This window comes from Arachis ipaensis, chromosome B2 (assembly GCF_059453495.1).
Source record: "Arachis ipaensis isolate K30076 ecotype BB chromosome B2, ASM5945349v1, whole genome shotgun sequence".
Taxonomy (NCBI): domain Eukaryota; kingdom Viridiplantae; phylum Streptophyta; class Magnoliopsida; order Fabales; family Fabaceae; genus Arachis; species Arachis ipaensis.
In genome coordinates this window covers 83,860,533-83,881,305 of record NC_142437.1, presented here as the reverse complement: position 1 = coordinate 83,881,305, position 20,773 = coordinate 83,860,533, and the positions used below count along the sequence as shown (strand labels likewise).

The 20,773-nt window shown below is 38.6% G+C and overlaps 1 protein-coding gene across 1 annotated transcript; it reads left to right on the top strand.

The window, feature by feature from the left end:
- The first annotated feature begins 1,069 nt into the window (after positions 1 to 1,069).
- Positions 1,070 to 2,122, top strand: LOC148574648 (uncharacterized). The gene is made up of 2 exons (XM_088505928.1): positions 1,070 to 1,295; positions 1,839 to 2,122. The coding sequence occupies exons 1-2, from the start codon at positions 1,070 to 1,072 to the stop codon at positions 2,120 to 2,122; spliced, it is 510 nt and encodes a 169-aa protein (XP_088362054.1).
- The last annotated feature ends 18,651 nt before the right edge of the window (positions 2,123 to 20,773 follow it).

Genomic DNA, 20,773 nt, shown 5'->3' with positions numbered 1-20,773 from the left:
TAACGTGGGAGTTAACGTGGCTCTTTGTGGCTTGTGTTGGCAACGTTAGTGACAATGTTTGGTGTCACTAACGTTGTCCACAACTTTTCTTCTTCACGTTAACTTCCACGTTAACTAGGTTAACATGGGAGTTAACGTGGCTTCTTGGGGATAGTGTGTGTTCATCCCAACGTTAGTGACAATGTTTGGTGTCACTAACGTTGTCGACCACCCTTGCCTCTTCACGTTAGCTCCCACGTTAACTTAGTTAACGTGGGAGTTAACGTGGCATTGTGCACTTAAGCCAACGTTAGTGACAATGTTGAATGTCACTAACGTTTGCTTCCTTTCCCCTTTTAACGTTAGAGGCAACGTTAACTCAGTTAATGTGGACTCTAACGTGGCCACTTGTGAGCATTGGTCCAACATTAGTGATAATGTTAAGTGTCACTAACGTTGGCTCCATTTCCTTTCTTCAAAGTTAATGCCACTAACTTTTCTCCCTAACGTTGGGGCTTTCCTTCCTTCCACGTTAGTGCCCACGTTAGTGTAACTTACGTAGCCACTAACGTGGCTTCTTCTCTTCTTCTTTTGGCCTGAAATCAATCAAACAAAGTGCATCAAAGTCTTGCTCTTAATCATGGGATCATGCATCATCCAATTTATCATATAATTCATGCAAAATTCTCATGAAATCATTCAAAGTTCACAATGTTTGCTTGAATCAAGATGTAAGTGAATATCTACCCAAAACTAGCTTATTTCCTAAGAAAATGCATGAAACTACCTTAAAAACAGTAAAGAAAATGTCAGTGAAATTGGCCAAAATGCCCTGGCATCATTGTATGCACAAGATCTTACTTGAGGATGATGCTAAACCAATTATGCAACCACAAAGGCGATTGAATCCAACCATGAAAGAGGTAGTCCAGAAAGAAGTGCTGAAGCTTTGGAAAGCTGGGATCATTTACCTTGTTTTTGATAGCCCATGGGTAAGTCCTGTACAGGTGGTTCCCAAAAAAGGAGGGATGACAGTGATCCAAAATGAAAAAATGAGCTTATTCCCACAAGAACTGTCACAGGATGGCACATGTGTATTGACTATAGGAAGTTCAACACTGCTACACAGAAGAATCATTTTCCCCTATCTTTCATTGATCAGATGCTTGAGAGGTTAGTCGGTCATGCTTTCTGCTGCTTCCTAGATGGATACTTTGGCTATAATCAGATTGCTATAGACCCTCAAGATCAGGAGAAGACAGAATTCACATGTACTTTTGGAGTATTTGCTTACCAGAGGATGCTGTTTGGACTCTGTAATGCCCCAGTAATTTTTCAGAGGTGTATGCTCTCTATTTTCTCAGACATGGTTGAAAAGTTCATTGAGGTATTTATGGATGACTTCTCTGTTTTTGGTGATTTTTTTAATTCTTGACTTAAGCATCTAGCCTTAGTTTTAAAACGGTGTCAAGAAACATACCTTGTTTTAAACTGAAAAAAATACCACTTTATGGTAACTGAGGGTATTGTTCTTAGTCACCGGATTTCAAGCAAAGGAATAGAGGTTGATAAAGGTAAAGTGGAGGTAATTGAAAAATTACCACCACCTAATAATGTTAAGGCAATAAGGAGTTTCTTAGGACATATAGGGTTTTACAGGAGGTTTATAAAGGATTTTTCTAAGATTGCTAAACCTCTAAGCAACCTTTTGGTTGCCGACACTCCTTTTGTTTTTGACAATGATTGCTTCCATGCATTTGAAACTCTAAAAGCAAAACTTCTCTCTGTACCCATCATAGCCCATCCTAACTGGGAATTGCCATTTGAGCTAATGTGTGATGCCAGTGATTATGCTATAGGGGCTGTCTTGGGGGGGGAGGGGCAGAGGCAAGACAAGCTTATGCACGTCATTTACTATGCTAGTCATGTTTTGAATGACGTGCAAAAGAATTACACCACTACAAAGAGGGAATTACTAGCTGTTATCTATGCAATTGATAAATTTAGGTCCTACTTGATTGGTTTTGAGGTTATTGTTTATATTGACCATACTGCTCTTAAGTACCTTCTAACCAAGCAGGACTCTAAACCAAGATTGATCAGGTGGGTGCTACTTGATGCATTCGCATATTTGCTACTTTAACTAGTTAGTTTAGTTAGCTTTAGTTCATTTTCGTTCATTATTACTAAAATAAACAAGCAATTTTGTGAGTTTTTCTCCATGCATCCATGAACCAAGAACTAAGTGAAATTTGGCATAATTCATGCAAATGACTTAAGAAGTTTATAAACAAGTTGATGTGAATGATTCTCTTGAAATTTATTGCATAAGATGGCAAGACTTTGAGGAAGTTTCTTTGGTTTATGTTAGGTGATGAAGCTAGAAAGCAATGGAGCAAGAATTGGAGCAAGAAGCCTTGAGAATACATCAAACTTGGCAAGGAGGCAGAGGACTTGCACGTTGCCAACTTGGGTTACAATGGCGTGTTTGGTGATAACGCCAGCAGCCCTGGAGAGTGATCCTAGAGGAGTTTGCACGTTGCCAACTTGCACTTCTACTTGAGTGCTTGGCAATAACGTAGCAAGCAAAGCCAAGCTAGGAAGCAGCCCTGAAGAAGTTCACTCGAGCACGTTGCCAACTTGAAGATGCATTGGCGTGTCTCATGATAACGCCAAGCAAGAAAGCTTGCCCAGGGGAAGAAGCATGCACGTTGCCAACGCCAAGTTCTATAGGCGTGTTTTGTGACAACGTGGGAAGCAATGTTTGGAGTTAGGAAAGAGCATTGAGCACGTTGCCAACTCAAGAAAGCATTGGCGTGTTTGGCAACAACGCCAGGAAGCTTTGGATGATGAAGAGTGGAGGTAGCACGTTGGCAACTTGGAAATACAAAGGAGTGTTTGCCAAAAACGCTGGTGAGCTGGACAGCCTGACCTTACCTCTTTCAATGGAGTATATCTTGAGCTACAAAGCTCCAAATGAAATGATTCCAACGGCATTTGAAAGTAGACATCCAGAGCTTTCCAACCATATATCATAGTATGGGGTTGGCATTCATTTGAAGCTTCAAAAGCTGGCTTCATTTATAGCATCAGAATCTGGGCACGTTGCCAACTTGGGAAGAAAGGGGCGTTTTCAGCAATAACTTGGCAGCTTGACCTTACCTTCTTTGACGGAGCATAACTTGAGTTATAGAGATCCAAATTGAGTGCTTCTAGTTGCATTGGAAAGCTGACATTCAGAGCTTTCCAACCATATATAATAGTCTATAGTGGAGCATGAAATGGAATCTCGAATCAGAGTCATCTTTAGGCTCCAAAAACAAGAACATGAAGTTGAAATTCAAGGAGGCATGAATGAGCCCAAAGAAGGTCGAGCACGTTGCCAAGGCAAGGAGGAGAAGGCGTGTTCATTAACAACGCCAAGGGGCAGAGAATTTGGGCTAAGGAAGGGCACTAGCACGTTGCCAACTTGGAATGAACTGGCGTGTTTGATAAAAACGCCACAACCAAGGCAACTTGACCTTGCCTTCTTCAATGGAGCATAACTTGAGCTAGAAAAATCCAATTGAGATGATTCCAAGTGCATTAGAAAGAAGACACTCTGCGCTTTCCAATGATATATGATAGTCCATATTGAAGCAGAGGATTGACACTCAAATTCTGGGCAAAATTAAGCATGAAAGTAAAGTGAAGAAAGGAGGAATAGCAAGTTGGCAACTTGGAGACCAAGTTGGCAACGCCCATTTTGTGCAACCAGGAGCAAAAAGCACGTTAGCAACTTGGAAACCAAGTTGCCAATGCCCATTTGGTGCTGCCAGGAAAGAACAGCACGTTGGCAACTTGGAAACCAAGTTGGCAACGTGCTAGTGTGTATCCAGCAGGCAGCTTGACCTTACCTTCTTCAAAGATGCATAACTTGATCCAAAGAGATCCAATTGAGGTGCTTCTAGTTGCGTTGGAAAGCTGACATTCAGAGCTTTCCAACGATGTATAATAGTCTATATTGAAATATGAAATTAAAGCTCAAATCATGGTCATCTTTAAGCCCCAAGAACAGGAGCAAAGACTTGGACCTCCAGGGAACTAACACACACGTTGCTAACTTGGGCTTGTGAATGCGTTATTGCCACTAACGCCCAAGTGACCACTGGAGCTTGGTTTTGGTTCAATTAAATTACTTCAAGGTCCATCCAACCTCAAGCAAGCAAAGCCCATAAATCTCAACCAATCAAGGCCACAAGAATGATCTAGAATAGTTAATTTTCATTTTGTTTGTAATTTGTTTTTAATTTCATTTCAATTTGTAATTTAGGAAAGCCTATATAAAGGCCATAGTTTCATAGAATAGAGAGCTCTCTCTTAGATTTTTTTTAGACTTTTTATTTTTTTTTCTTTTGGACACTTAGAAAATTTTCTATTACACTAGCATTTTTTACTTTTTACTTTTTCTCACCGGTTTTCTATTTTGTTTTTCTTGTAACTTTGAATTTTCAGTTTTAAGAACTTCTTCTTCTTCTTCATTCTTCTCGACACTTAGTTTAATTTTCATCTATGCAATTGTTGTTGAAATTGGAGCTATGATTCACTAAACCCCACTTTCATCAGGGGGAAGAGCTCTGCTCATTTGAATGAATTGATAACTCTTCTTCTCCTTCTTAATTCAAGTGGTTAATCCAAGAGGAAACTCTTGTTCTTCAAAGATTCAATCACCATCGAGAGAGGGATTAATCTATATGAATTATGTGGTAAATTTGAGAAAGGAGTCACATAGTTCAGTTTAGAGTTCTTCCTTTCATGATTTCCTTGATCAATATACTTTGGTTGGTATGTGAGATGTAACCTTCCTTAGTTGAGATTCTGGAAGTTGTGTGGCTTGGATTAGAAAATGAACTTCATCTCTTCTCATGAACAATTAGATCACGAGAGTGGCAATTGGTTGTGTTGAGAGAAAATTGAGTTACCAAGAGATTGGAACTCAATTACCCACAATTTGCCATGGATCTATACCCATGATTGAGAAGGAATTGATCAACATCAATTCATGAGAATTTGCATCTCTGATCCCTAATGATCCTTTCCATCATTAATTCTCATCTCTTTTGTTTTTTAGTTGTTTGAATACCCATTACCCAATTCCCTTCTACATTCTTGCAATTTATTATTCTTGTCATTTATATTCTGTTTCTCTAGTTCTTGTTATTTACTCTTATGTTCTCTGAATTTCTGCAACCTTTACTTTCTTGCAATTTATTTTCCATGTCATTTAAGTTTCTTGCACTTTAAGTTTTAGTTATTCACTTTCATCTTCTTTCTCTCTTCTAGTTCTTTAAATTCCTTGCCATTTAAATTTTTGCAATTATGTTCAAAAATCACAAATCTCATGAAATCAAAACCATGTTTGCTTGACTAAATCTACCATTTAACTAAAGTTGCTTAATCTACCAATCTCCGTGGGATCGACCTCACTCTTAGTGAGTTTTATTACTTGATACGACCCGGTATACTTGCCGGTAAATACGTGAAATTGATTTTTTTTTACGTATCAAGTTTTTGTGGAAGATTTGACCCTTGTAACTGAATTTCAATGGCCTCATCATCAAGAGCTAGGAGAGCAGATGGAGAACAAAGCAACTTTGATCGAAGAAGATTCAAATCCAAACACAATGAGCTTATCTTTAGTTGGATGTCAAGCAAAGATGTTGTTCCGGAGTTATCTTTCAAGCTAAAAAAGGAAGAATACCCTGAGATACAAAAAATAATTAGAAAGAGGGGATGGGAGCTTCTTTGTAACCAACCTCAAGAGGTAAGCATGTTACTCAAACATGAGTTTTACACCAATGTGATAAGAGAATTTGTTGATGAAGAGCCATACATGAGCTATGTAAGAGGGGTGAAGGTTAACTTTAGTCCAGACACCATCAACAGGGTGCTAAAGATCAAACCAAAACGTTTCAAACAAGCTAGCTATGAGGAAAGGGTTGAAAATGATCCAAGATATATGGATATACTAAGTGACTTGTGCAGAGTGAGCACGGATTGGGTGTTGGACTCACAAAAACAACCACTCAAACTCAAAAGAGGTGATCTCATACCTCAAGCAAAGGGATGGCATGACATAGTAAGGAGATCATTAATCCCTACTTCAAATAATTCTGAAGTGACAGTGAATAGAGAAATAATGATCCACTGCATAATGAAAGGAGGGGAGATCAATGTGGGAGAAATCATAGCCACAAACATCATTGACATAGCTGAGAAGGTCAAACAGGACAGTTGGCTAGGATATCCTAGCACTATTCTGCGTTTATGTGAAGAAGCTGGAGTACCTCTCCAAGAATTTGGAGAAACTGACGTGGTCTCTATTGGAAAACCCCTCACCAAGGAAAGGTTGGAATTTATCACCACAACACAATTGGAGAGGCAACCTTTAGCAAGAAAGAAAAAAAGGAAAGAAGCAAGACAAGAAGAAGAACCCCAAGAAATGGAAGGAACAAGTGTCTTGAACATGAATCAACTCCAAGCTGCTTTGGAAGGAATCTCTGGGCAATATTCACAAATTCAAAAGAGCCAAGAGGAACAAGCTCAACAACAAAGGGACCTTTGGCAAATAATGAATCAACAAAGAGAAGTTCAAGTTCAATGGATGAGCCAACAAAATGAATATCAAACACACATGATGGAACAACAACAAGAACAATATGCCAAGATGTATGAAGCCATCAACAATGCAACTATTGAACATGAAAGATCCATGGAGAAAGTAATACAGGAACAAGCTCAACTAAGGAAGGAGCAAGCTCAGCAAAGGGAGCTTCTCAATAGGATGGATACTAGACATGATGCATTTCACAGAGAATTCAATGAGAGCAGAATGTTCAGGGAGGCCAGACATAAAGATAGACTTGATTATGATATATGCACCCAAGAGAAACTTAGCTACCTTTGTGGAGCAGCCCCACTGATCAACCCACAAGTCAAACACTTCAATGAAGCACGCAAGATATTCGAAGAGCAAGAACTTGCTAGGGTGAGATTCAATGCTGAGAGGCTAAAGGAGACAATGATAAGCACAGGAGTATGGCAAAGAGAAGAGGGGGATTCAACAACAAAACAACAAGGAGAAGTGAGAAAGAAGAAGAAAGAAAATCCAAAGGGCAAAGGAAAGGGACATAAAGACTAAAGGTGGTGGAGTTCTTTTCTTTAGTATTTTATTAAATAAAGAAGATGTATGTCTGAAATATGGTGTACCTTCTAAGTTGTTTTTCCTTTTTGCATTATCACTTATCTTGCATATTTCATGTATCACTCACATGCTTGGAATGTTTGTCTGTCTTAAGTATTTTCACTTGATAATGGAATAAGAGATGTAGTTTAAGCAAGAACAGAGAGAAATCTAGCCTAAGAAAATAAAATAGTCAGATACAAAGTGTAGTACATATTTGCTTTCATTGTGAACAAAATCAAGAGCTTAAGAAAGCAAAAGGAGTTAAGATGCTTGCTTACAAAAAAAACTAGTTGGTTAAGGAATACAAGACTCAAGAACTTAGAAGCACAAGAGATCCTTGACAACGAAGTATACAAAAAGATTGAAGAAAACAAAGAAAAGAATATATGAAAGGCTAGGCATCAATGACAAAATTTGGATATGTGTCTGTGGTGATTGATGTTAGGAGACATACTTGGGTTAGTAAATCCGAGGGGTGCTTCATCACCCGGTAACTTGAGTTAACTAACTCGGGATTATCGATTGAAAACTCACAATCAAGAGTAGCTCTATAACAGAACATTTAGCAACCCAAAGAGGTGCTGGACACCACTATCCAAATAAGATTTTAATGTTAAATGCCTGTGATTGAATGTGTTAAGGAAAGAGGCTTGAGTTAGTAAATCTTTAAGAGTGCTTCAACACTTAACAACTTAAACCAACTGGTTTGGGATTGTTGATTGAAAGCTTATGCTAAAGAGCCGCCTTAAGACAAGATTTTTAGCTCAATTGAAACAAAGAAAAAGTGAAAAAGGTAGAAAGAAGAAGTAGAGAAAAAGAATAACTCAAGGACTCTGTGCTGAGGTAAAGAAAAGAAGAGTATAGTGAAACTAACCAACCTAGTAATGAAGCAAGCATTTCAACTTGAAATTAGGATTAGCCTTGATCAGTTCCACTAAACAGATGACTACACAATTGAGGATGACAATTTATTTTTAGGAAGAATTCTTCTCTGTTAGGATACTCAACTTTTGCATCTTAAATTCTGTGATCAAATTATTCTATTTCTTGCTTGAGGACAAGCTTTATTTTAAGTTTGGTGTTGTGATGCATTTGCATATTTGATACATTAGCTAGTTTATTTAGTTAGTTTTAGCTTAGTTTCACTCATTTTCTTTGAATTAAACAAGTATTCTTAGGAGTTTGTTTTCATACATAAGAAGACCAAGGACCATATTAATTGTAGCCAAATTCATGCAAATGATTCAAGGAATGCATAAATGAATGAGTATGAATGAATCCCATGAAATTTATTGCATGAATTGGTAAGACTTTGAAGCAATTTCCTTTGTCAATGATAGGTGATGAAACAATAAAGCATGGAAGCAAGAATGAAGCAAACAAGTGGCCAACAATTCCTTCAAGACTAGCAACTAGCACGTTGGCAACTTGGAATTCAAGTTGCCAACGCCAATGAAGCCTCACTTGAGGAAGAGCACAAGCAACCTAGCAAGAAAGTGGTTTCCTATGAAGACTATGCACGTTGCTAACTTGGAGTTATATTGGAGTGTTTGGCAACAACTCAAGAAGCAAGTTGGGCAAGAAGAAGAGCAAGTGTTGGCGTTGCCAACTTGGAGAAAGGGTGAGTTGTTGAAGGCAACGCCAAACACCCTGGAGAGTAAGTGTTGGCGTTGCCAACTTGGAGAAAAGGTGAGTTGTTGAAGGCAACGTGAGCTAGAAGAATTTGGCCAAGGAGGAGGTATCGAGGGCGTTGCCAACGCCAGGAATAAGAGGCGTGTCCCTTGGCAACGCCAGGCAGCCCTGGAGAAGCATTTGGGCGTTGCCAACTTGGAGAAAGGAGTGAGTGTTTGATGGCAACGCAGGCAAGCAAAGAGCTGAGCCAAGGAGAGTGTCGAGGGCGTTGCCAACGCCAAAAACAAGGGGCGTGTTCCTTGGCAACGCCAGGCAATCAAGGCTTGGCCCTGGAGGAAGAGGAGCTGGCGTTGCCAACGCCAGGAACCATAGGCGTTATCCAAGACAACGCCAAGCAACAAGAATGGATCCTTGAGGAGTAGTCGAGCACGTTGCCAACTCCAGGAAGAGCTAGAGTGTTTGGTGACAATGCCCAAGCATGGAGGATGCCCAGGAAAAGAAGCTAGCGTTGCCAACTTGGAATATAGGGGCGTTATCCACAACAACTCCAACAAGGCAGCCTGACCTTACCTCCTTCAATGGAGTATATCTTGAGCTACAAAACTCCAAATGAGGTGATTCCAATGGCATTTGAAAGTAGACATCCAGAGATTTCCAACCATATATCATAGTATGGGGTTAGCATTCATTTTGAAGCTTCAAAAGCTGGCGTTGCCAACGCTGGAAACAAGGGCGTTTTTACCAAAAACGTGTGCGATTTTGGCAGCCTGACCAGGTCTCCTTCAAACGAGCATAACTTGAGTTGTAGAAATCCAAATTGAGTGATTCCAAGTGCATTGGAAAGCTGACATTCAGAGCTTTCCAACCATATATGATAGTCTATAGTGAAGTATGAAATGGAAGCTTGAATCAGAGTCATCTTTAGGCCCCAAAAACAAGAAAATGAGGTTGAAATTGAAGGAAGCCACAAGGCAACCCTGGAGAAGGGTCGAGCACGTTGGCAACGTGCTGCAAAGGGGGCATTGTTGGCAATAACGCCAGCCCATTGTTGCAGCCTTGGGAGGCTTGGCACGTTGCCAACTTGGGAGAAAGGGGGCGTTATCCACAACAACTTGGCAGCTTGACCTTACCTTCTTTGAGGAAGCATAACTTGAGCTAGAAAAATCCAATTGAGATGAGTCCAAGTGCATTAGAAAGAAGACACTCTGAGCTTTCCAATGATATATGATAGTCTATATTGAAGCAGAGGATTGATACTCAAATTCTGGGCAACATTAAGTATGAGAGAAGGGTCAAGAAGAAGAAGAGCAAGTTGTTAGCAACAACTTGGGCCAACAACGCCCAAGTCTCAAAGCTCACTTCCAGGAAAGTCATTGGCACGTTGCCAACGTGCATTATGCCTGGAGTTATCACTAACAACGCCCCTCAATGGGCCAGATTTGATGACAACTTGCTCTGCTTCCTCTGTTCCTCACAAAGGCCAGCAACTTCTGCCATTGAGCCAAGAATTCAACAATGAGAAAGCCCACATTGCTAGCCCAAATTAAAGATCTCTGAAGAAGTTTTAGGAGTAGTATAAATAGAGAAAAGTTTGGTACTTAGAGGGACCTTTTACTTTACTTTTTACTTTTGACTTGTTTTTAGACTTAGACATTTTTCTCACCGGTTTTCTATTTTGTTCTTCTTGCAACTTTGAATTACAGTTTTAAGAACTTCTTCTCCATTCTTCATCACTTCTTCTCTACTCAATTTGAATGTTTACTTTTGCATTTATTGTTTAATTTAGAGCTATGATTCACTAAACCCCATTTTCATTAGGGGGAGGAGCTCTACTCTTTTGAATGAGTTGATAAATTTTCTTTTCCTTCTCAATTCAAGTGGTTCATCTAAAAGGAAACTCTTGTTCTTCATAGATTCAATCACCATCGAGAGAGGGATTAATCTATATGAATTATGTAGTGAATTTGAGAAAGGAGCTACATAATTTAGTTTAGAGTTCATCCTTTCATGACTTCCTTGATCAATATACTTTGGTTGGTATGTGAGATGTAACCTTCCTTAGTTGAGATTCTGGAAGTTGTGTGGCTTGGATTAGAAATTGAGCTTCATCTCTTCTCATGAACAATTAGATCACGAGAGTGGCAATTGGTTGTGTTGAGAGAAATTGAGTCACCAAGAGATTGGGACTCAATTACCCACAAATTGCCATGGATCTATACCCATGATTGAGAAGGAATTGATCAACATCAATTCATGAAAATTTGTATCTCTGATCCTTAATGATCTCTCCATCATTCATTCTCGTTTCTTTTGCTCTTTAGTTGTTTGAATACCCATTACCCAATTCCCTTCTACATTCTTGCAATTCATTATTCTTGTCATTTACATGCTGTTTCTATATTTCTTGCTATTTACTCTTATGCTCTTTAAAATTCTGTAATCTTTACTTTCTTGCAATTTATCTTTAATGTCATTTAAGTTTCTTGTATTTTAAGTTTCAGTTATTTACTTTCATCTTCTTTCTCTCTTCTAGTTCTTTAAATTCCTTGCCATTTAACTTTTTGCAATTATGTTCAAAACTCACAAATCTCATGAAATCAAAACCATGTTTGCTTGACTAAATCTACCATTTGACTAAAGTTGCTTAATCTACCAATCTCCGTGGGATCGACCTCACTCTTAGTGAGTTTTATTACTTGATACGACCCGGTATACTTGCCGGTAAATACGTGAAATTAATTTTTACGTATCAAGTAATAAAACTCACTAAGAGTGAGGTCGATCCCACGGAGATTGGTAGATTAAGCAACTTTAGTCAAATGGTAGATTTAGTCAAGCAAACATGGTTTTGATTTCATGAGATTTGTGAGTTTTGAACATAATTGCAAAAAGTTAAATGGCAAGGAATTTAAAGAACTAGAAGAGAGAAAGAAGATGAAAGTAAATAAATGAAACTTAAAATACAAGAAACTTAAATGACATTAAAGATAAATTGCAAGAAAGTAAAGATTACAGAATTTTAAAGAGCATAAGAGTAAATAGCAAGAAATATAGAAACAGCATGTAAATGACAAGAATAATGAATTGCAAGAATGTAGAAGGGAATTGGGTAATGGGTATTCAAACAACTAAAGAGCAAAAGAAACGAGAATGAATGATGGAGAGATCATTAAGGATCGGAGATACAAATTTTCATGAATTGATGTTGATCAATTCCTTCTCAATCATGGATATAGATCCATGGCAATTTGTGGGTAATTGAGTCCCAATCTCTTGGTGACTCAATTTCTCTCAACACAACCAATTGCCACTCTCGTGATCTAATTGTTCATGAGAAGAGATGAAGCTCAATTTCTAATCCAAGCCACACAACTTCCAGAATCTCAACTAAGGAAGGTTACATCTCACATACCAACCAAAGTATATTGATCAAGGAAGTCATGAAAGGATGAACTCTAAACTAAATTATGTAGCTCCTTTCTCAAATTCACTACATAATTCATATAGATTAATCCCTCTCTCGATGGTGATTGAATCTATGAAGAACAAGAGTTTCCTTTTAGATGAACCACTTGAATTGAGAAGGAAAAGAAAATTTATCAACTCATTCAAAAGAGTAGAGCTCCTCCCCCTAATGAAAATGGGGTTTAGTGAATCATAGCTCTAAATTAAACAATAAATGCAAAAGTAAACATTCAAATTGAGTAGAGAAGAAGTGATGAAGAATGGAGAAGAAGTTCTTAAAACTGTAATTCAAAGTTGCAAGAAGAACAAAATAGAAAACCGGTGAGAAAAATGTCTAAGTCTAAAAACAAGTCAAAAGTAAAAAGTAAAGTAAAAGGTCCCTCTAAGTACCAAACTTTTCTCTATTTATACTACTCCTAAAACTTCTTCAGAGATCTTTAATTTGGGCTAGCAATGTGGGCTTTCTCATTGTTGAATTCTTGGCTCAATGGCAGAAGTTGCTGGCCTTTGTGAGGAACAGAGGAAGCAGAGCAAGTTGTCATCAAATCTGGCCCATTGAGGGGCGTTGTTAGTGATAACTCCAGGCATAATGCACGTTGGCAACGTGCCAATGACTTTCCTGGAAGTGAGCTTTGAGACTTGGGCGTTGTTGGCCCAAGTTGTTGCTAACAACTTGCTCTTCTTCTTCTTGACCCTTCTCTCATGCTTAATGTTGCCCAAAATTTGAGTATCAATCCTCTGCTTCAATATGGACTATCATATATCATTGGAAAGCTCAGAGTGTCTTCTTTCTAATGCACTTGGACTCATCTCAATTGGATTTTTCTAGCTCAAGTTATGCTTCCTCAAAGAAGGTAAGGTCAAGCTGCCAAGTTGTTGTGGATAACGCCCCCTTTCTCCCAAGTTGGCAACGTGCCAAGCCTCCCAAGGCTGCAACAATGGGCTGGCGTTATTGCCAACAATGCCCCCTTTGCAGCACGTTGCCAACGTGCTCGACCCTTCTCCAGGGTTGCCTTGTGGCTTCCTTCAATTTCAACCTCATTTTCTTATTTTTGGGGCCTAAAGATGACTCTGATTCAAGCTTCCATTTCATGCTTCACTATAGACTATCATATATGGTTGGAAAGATCTGAATGTCAAATTTCCAATGCACTTGGAATCACTCAATTTGGATTTCTACAACTCAAGTTATGCTCGTTTGAAGGAGACCTGGTCAGGCTGCCAAAATCGCACACGTTTTTGGTAAAAACGCCCTTGTTTCCAGCGTTGGCAACGCCAGCTTTTGAAGCTTCAAAATGAATGCTAACCCCATACTATGATATATGGTTGGAAATCTCTGGATGTCTACTTTCAAATGCCGTTGGAATCACCTCATTTGGAGTTTTTTAGCTCAAGATATACTCCATTGAAGGAGGTAAGGTCAGGCTGCCTTGTTGGAGTTGTTGTGGATAACGCCCCTATATTCCAAGTTGGCAACGCCAGCTTCTTTTCCTGGGCATCCTCCATGCTTGGGCGTTGTCACCAAACACTCTAGCTCTTTCTGGAGTTGGCAACGTGCTCGACTACTCCTCAAGGCTCCATTCTTGTTGCTTGGCGTTGTCTTGGATAACGCCTATGGTTCCTGGCATTGGCAACGCCAGCTCCTCTTCCTCCAGGGCCAAGCCTTGATTGCCTGGCGTTGCCAAGGAACACGCCCCTTGTTTTTGGCGTTGGCAACGCCCTCGACACTCTCCTTGGCTTAGCTCTTTGCTTGCCTGCGTTGCCATCAAACACTCACTCCTTTCTCCAAGTTGGCAACGCCCAAATGCTTCTCCAGGGCTGCCTGGCGTTGCTAAGGGACACGCCTCTTATTCCTGGCGTTGGTAACGCCCTCGATACCTCCTCCTTGGCCAAATTCTTCTAGCTCACGTTGCCTTCAACAACTCACAAAACACTTAGTTCTTGGTTCATGGATGCATGGAGAAAAACTCACAAAATTGCTTGTTTATTTTAGTAATAATGAACGAAAATGAACTAAAGCTAACTAAACTAACTAGTTAAAGTAGCAAATATGCGAATGCATCACAACACCAAACTTAAACCTTGCTTGTCCTCAAGCAAAAAAAAATCATGCAATAGAGATTGACAATCCAAGGTAAGAAGAATAGCAACTCAATGTTCATGGTAAGCTAGTTTTCTAAGCATGCTACAATCACAAAAGAAATGTAAATGATTGATGCTTCTATCTAGCTGAATTTATGAAATCTTTTTCTTATATTTCTTCCTTGAAACAAGCTTTTGATTTTCTTATTAGCTTCTCCTTTTGGGTGCTTTGCCCCATGAGTTGATAACAAAACTACGACTCTAAATGCCTTGTTTTCAAGTATTACCACTTGATACATAAGCACCACAAGTATTTAATTAGAGGACTTCATTAAGCTCATTTATTTCTTTTCTTGACTCTCTAATCATTGATGCTCAGAGCCTTGAGCTTTGAGGGAGTGCTTTTGCACTTGAGCCTAGCCTTGACTTCTAAGTGTTTTGTTTTCAAGCATTTTACTTGATACATAAACACCACAAGTACATAACAATGAAATTGTCATTGGTACTCAGAGCCTTCAGCTTTCTCATTCTTTCCCTTTTTCTTTTCTTGCCTTAATTGCATTTGCTTCTTCAAGGTTTTCATGATTTTCAAAAGATTTCACAAAATATCCTAGATGAAAACTTCAATTAAATAAAATCTAATGTACTTGAGCAACAACCAATCATACTAGCTTTCCAATACTTGTATGCACATACTAAATTCTTCTTTAATTTCTTGTTTGTTTAAGATCATGATACTTTATTGCTTTTGAATTCACAAAACTCAAGTTGGTAGTCATAATGCCACAGCAGCATATTGCAATTTAGAAATCAAACTATGCCCATTCATATCTCACATGTATACAGAGAAGGTAATAAGACAATCATACAATTTAAAGTGCTGGAAACAAATGAGAGGAAAAAGAACTTTACAACCTTGTAATTTATCTTCTCTATTGCTGTCCTTTTCCTCCTTTTCTTTCCCTTCCCACACCAAACTTAGAATGATTGCTTGTCCTCAAGCAACAATTAGAACTGTGGCTATGGGGCTAAGATAGATCATGAATGTCTTACACAATGAAACATTAGTAGCACATGTGTTTCAAGCAAACAAAATTAAAGATAACAATTAAGGCACAAGAGACAGAGACATTTTGATTGCAAACTTAAAAAGGTGAGCACAATACATTACATAAAAGATAAGTGGCACACCAAACTTAGTGTGACACTTTCACTTGGAATTAATGCAAGTATCCAGTAAAGATTGGAAACAAATTTTGTTTCATAGCAACACCAAACTTAGAATGCAATCATATGTCAATTTATTTGAATTAAAACTAAGCAAATAAAACTGTTGTATGTTAAATACAATCACCAAGCTAAGAATCTGTCATGAATAAGGATCTCTTGGTAATGTATTAACAAAAACAGTTAATAAGCAAACTAAATGAAAGCATTTAAAGATAGAAAAATAACTAGAGCAAGTAGAATGAAAAAGTGTCAAATTAAAAGAAAAAAAAATAAAACTACAGAGGCATTATAATTATGCAGACAAGTAGTGTTGCTTGAATAAATTGCATAGAAAATAAGTAGCACACCAAACTTAGAATCTTGGTGTGTCACTTTCATTTTTGATTTGATGCAATCATCCAAAAAGATTGAAAACAATTTGTTGCAAGGCAACACCAAACTTAGAATGTAACCATATGCCAATTTATTGAATTTAAATAAAATAAAGAACGAAAACAAAGCAGAGAAGAGAAATTATACCTATGGTTGACATGTTGTTCACTTTCTTCCTCTTCTTCCAATTTGTTAATAGGAATGATCTGAAGGGGGGAGAAGATTCAGCTAGTGTCCCCTGTCTTGACCTCTCCTCAGCAAGCTTTCTTTTGTTAATGGCTTGATTGAGCTTGCTTGCTGGATCAGGGAGAGGATTGCTTGTGGTTGACCTTTTTTTCTTCATGAATATTGTCCTTGGTAGCTTGGTCACAATCCTCTTCTTGGTGCTTTTGTTAATTGCCTTCACTTCCTTGAATCCAAGTCTTGGTGGTGGTGTGATTGTTGGAGTCTTCTTTTCATCAAGAGTTCCTTGCAATAGTGGTTCAATGAGCTCTTCCTCTGTGTACTTCTCTGCTTCACTTGAGTGTGAATCTCCTTGATTTTCTTCCTCCATTTCTTCTTCATGATTTTCCATTAAGTCCTTTGAAAGGGAATCTTCATGTTCCATTGTCACTTCAATTAGCCTATATGGACATGGAATCCTTGGCTCATGTTCCTTATCCTTCATTGCAATTTCACTTGACACAGGGACCTTTTGTTCTTGTTTTTCCACTTCCTCACCCACAAATTGGTCTTCATCCTCACTGTTTGATGGTTCTAAGTTCTCCCTTGTTTGCTCTAAAGGCCCATTCATCTTCTTGAGGATGATTTCTTTCCAGGATTGGGGTTGTGTGTATCTTTCCACAAGTTTTCTATGTATTTCAATGGCTTGAAGGTAATCCTCATCTGCTGGTTCAAGAGATGAAGGTTGAGAGTAATTTTGGTGACATGGATGTGTTGTGGTGAAGTTGTGTTGAGGGGTGTGGAATGAGTTGTGTGATTGATGGGATGACTTGTATGGATTTTGGAGGAAACTTTGTGTTGAGGCATAATCAAGTGCTGAAGAACTTTCAAATGAGAAACTGGGACGTGAGGGTGAATGCTCTTTCATTCCTTGGTGATACTCCCAGCCACTATTAGAATAATGACTTGAATCATTTTGTGGTGGTGGGAAGTATCCCATATGATTCTCTTGCTCATCTTGTGTCTCTAAAGCAAATCTCCATGAATTGGAGTGCTCAGAATTGGTATTTTCTTGGTGATATTCCCAGCCACCATTAGAGATTGGTGATGATGGGTAATATCCCATAAAATTTGTTTGATCATAAGATGAGTTGAACTCTATTTGAATTTTGTAAAACACAACACCAAGGAAAATTGAAATACATATCTAGAGATGAATTTCTTAGTGAGGCAATAACTCAAACACCTTAGTGTCAAAAAGAAATAAAAAAATTAAAAGAACTGTACAAAGCAAAAGCAAAAAAATGCTTAATCTAGACCACCATTCACTTAATCATTGTTAATCTTTGCCAATCCCCGGCAACGGCGCCAAAAACTTGATACGTAAAAAAAAATCAATTTCACGTATTTACCGGCAAGTATACCGGGTCGTATCAAGTAATAAAACTCACTAAGAGTGAGGTCGATCCCATGGAGATTGGTAGATTAAGCAACTTTAGTTAAATGGTAGATTTAGTCAAGCAAACATGGTTTTGATTTCATGAGATTTGTGATTTTTGAACATAATTGCAAAAATTTAAATGGCAAGGAATTTAAAGAACTAGAAGAGAGAAAGAAGATGAAAGTGAATAACTAAAACTTAAAGTGCAAGAAACTTAAATGACATGGAAAATAAATTGCAAGAAAGTAAAGGTTGCAGAAATTCAGAGAACATAAGAGTAAATAACAAGAACTAGAGAAACAGAATATAAATGACAAGAATAATAAATTGCAAGAATGTAGAAGGGAATTGGGTAATGGGTATTCAAACAACTAAAAAACAAAAGAGATGAGAATTAATGATGGAAAGGATCATTAGGGATCAGAGATGCAAATTCTCATGAATTGATGTTGATCAATTCCTTCTCAATCATGGGTATAGATCCATGGCAAATTGTGGGTAATTGAGTTCCAATCTCTTGGTAACTCAATTTTCTCTCAACACAACCAATTGCCACTCTCGTGATCTAATTGTTCATGAGAAGAGATGAAGTTCATTTTCTAATCCAAGCCACACAACTTCCAGAATCTCAACTAAGGAAGGTTACATCTCACATACCAACCAAAGTATATTGATCAAGGAAATCATGAAAGGAAGAACTCTAAACTGAACTATGTGACTCCTTTCTTAAATTTACCACATAATTCATATAGATTAATCCCTCTCTCGATGGTGATTGAATCTTTGAAGAACAAGAGTTTCCTCTTGGATTAACCACTTGAATTAAGAAGGAGAAGAAGAGTTATCAATTCATTCAAATGAGCAGAGCTCTTCCCCCTGATGAAAGTGGGGTTTAGTGAATCATAGCTCCAATTTCAACAACAATTGCATAGATGAAAATTAAACTAAGTGTCGAGAAGAATGAAGAAGAAGAAGAAGTTCTTAAAACTGAAAATTCAAAGTTACAAGAAAAACAAAATAGAAAACCGGTGAGAAAAAGTAAAAAGTAAAAAATGCTAGTGTAATAGAAAATTTTCTAAGTGTCCAAAAGAAAAAAAAATAAAAAGTCTAAAAAAAATCTAAGAGAGAGCTCTCTATTCTATGAAACTATGGCCTTTATATAGGCTTTCCTAAATTACAAATTGAAATGAAATTAAAAACAAATTACAAACAAAATGAAAATTAACTATTCTAGATCATTCTTGTGGCCTTGATTGGTTGAGATTTATGGGCTTTGCTTGCTTGAGGTTGGATGGACCTTGAAGTAATTTAATTGAACCAAAACCAAGCTCCAGTGGTCACTTGGGCGTTAGTGGCAATAACGCATTCACAAGCCCAAGTTAGCAACGTGTGTGTTAGTTCCCTGGAGGTCCAAGTCTTTGCTCCTGTTCTTGGGGCTTAAAGATGACCATGATTTGAGCTTTAATTTCATATTTCAATATAGACTATTATACATCGTTGGAAAGCTCTGAATGTCAGCTTTCCAACGCAACTAGAAGCACCTCAATTGGATCTCTTTGGATCAAGTTATGCATCTTTGAAGAAGGTAAGGTCAAGCTGCCTGCTGGATACACACTAGCACGTTGCCAACTTGGTTTCCAAGTTGCCAACGTGCTGTTCTTTCCTGGCAGCACCAAATGGGCATTGGCAACTTGGTTTCCAAGTTGCTAACGTGCTTTTTGCTCCTGGTTGCACAAAATGGGCGTTGCCAACTTGGTCTCCAAGTTGCCAACTTGCTATTCCTCCTTTCTTCACTTTACTTTCATGCTTAATTTTGCCCAGAATTTGAGTGTCAATCCTCTGCTTCAATATGGACTATCATATATCATTGGAAAGCGCAGAGTGTCTTCTTTCTAATGCACTTGGAATCATCTCAATTGGATTTTTCTAGCTCAAGTTATGCTCCATTGAAGAAGGCAAGGTCAAGTTGCCTTGGTTGTGGCGTTTTTATCAAACACGCCAGTTCATTCCAAGTTGGCAACGTGCTAGTGCCCTTCCTTAGCCCAAATTCTCTGCCCCTTGGCGTTGTTAATGAACACGCCTTCTCCTCCTTGCCTTGGCAACGTGCTCGACCTTCTTTGGGCTCATTCATGCCTCCTTGAATTTCAACTTCATGTTCTTGTTTTTGGAGCCTAAAGATGACTCTGATTCGAGATTCCATTTCATGCTCCACTATAGACTATTATATATGGTTGGAAAGCTCTGAATGTCAGCTTTCCAATGCAACTAGAAGCACTCAATTTGGATCTCTATAACTCAAGTTATGCTCCGTCAAAGAAGGTAAGGTCAAGCTGCCAAGTTATTGCTGAAAACGCCCCTTTCTTCCCAAGTTGGCAACGTGCCCAGATTCTGATGCTATAAATGAAGCCAGCTTTTGAAGCTTCAAATGAATGCCAACCCCATACTATGATATATGGTTGGAAAGCTCTGGATGTCTACTTTCAAATGCCGTTGGAATCATTTCATTTGGAGCTTTGTAGCTCAAGATATACTCCATTGAAAGAGGTAAGGTCAGGCTGTCCAGCTCACCAGCGTTTTTGGCAAACACTCCTTTGTATTTCCAAGTTGCCAACGTGCTACCTCCACTCTTCATCATCCAAAGCTTCCTGGCGTTGTTGCCAAACACGCCAATGCTTTCTTGAGTTGGCAACGTGCTCAATGCTCTTTCCTAACTCCAAACATTGCTTCCCACGTTGTCACAAAACACGCCTATAGAACTTGGCGTTGGCAACGTGCATGCTTCTTCCCCTGGGCAAGCTTTCTTGCTTGGCGTTATCATGAGACACGCCAATGCATCTTCAAGTTGGCAACGTGCTCGAGTGAACTTCTTCAGGGCTGCTTCCTAGCTTGGCTTTGCTTGCTACGTTATTGCCAAGCACTCAAGTAGAAGTGCAAGTTGGCAACGTGCAAACTCCTCTAGGATCACTCTCCAGGGCTGCTGGCGTTATCACCAAACACGCCATTGTAACCCAAGTTGGCAACGTGCAAGTCCTCTGCCTCCTTGCCAAGTTTGATGTATTCTCAAGGCTTCTTGCTCCAATTCTTGCTCCATTGCTTTCTAGCTTCATCACCTAACATAAACCAAAGAAACTTCCTCAAAGTCTTGCCATCTTATGCAATAAATTTCAAGAGAATCATTCACATCA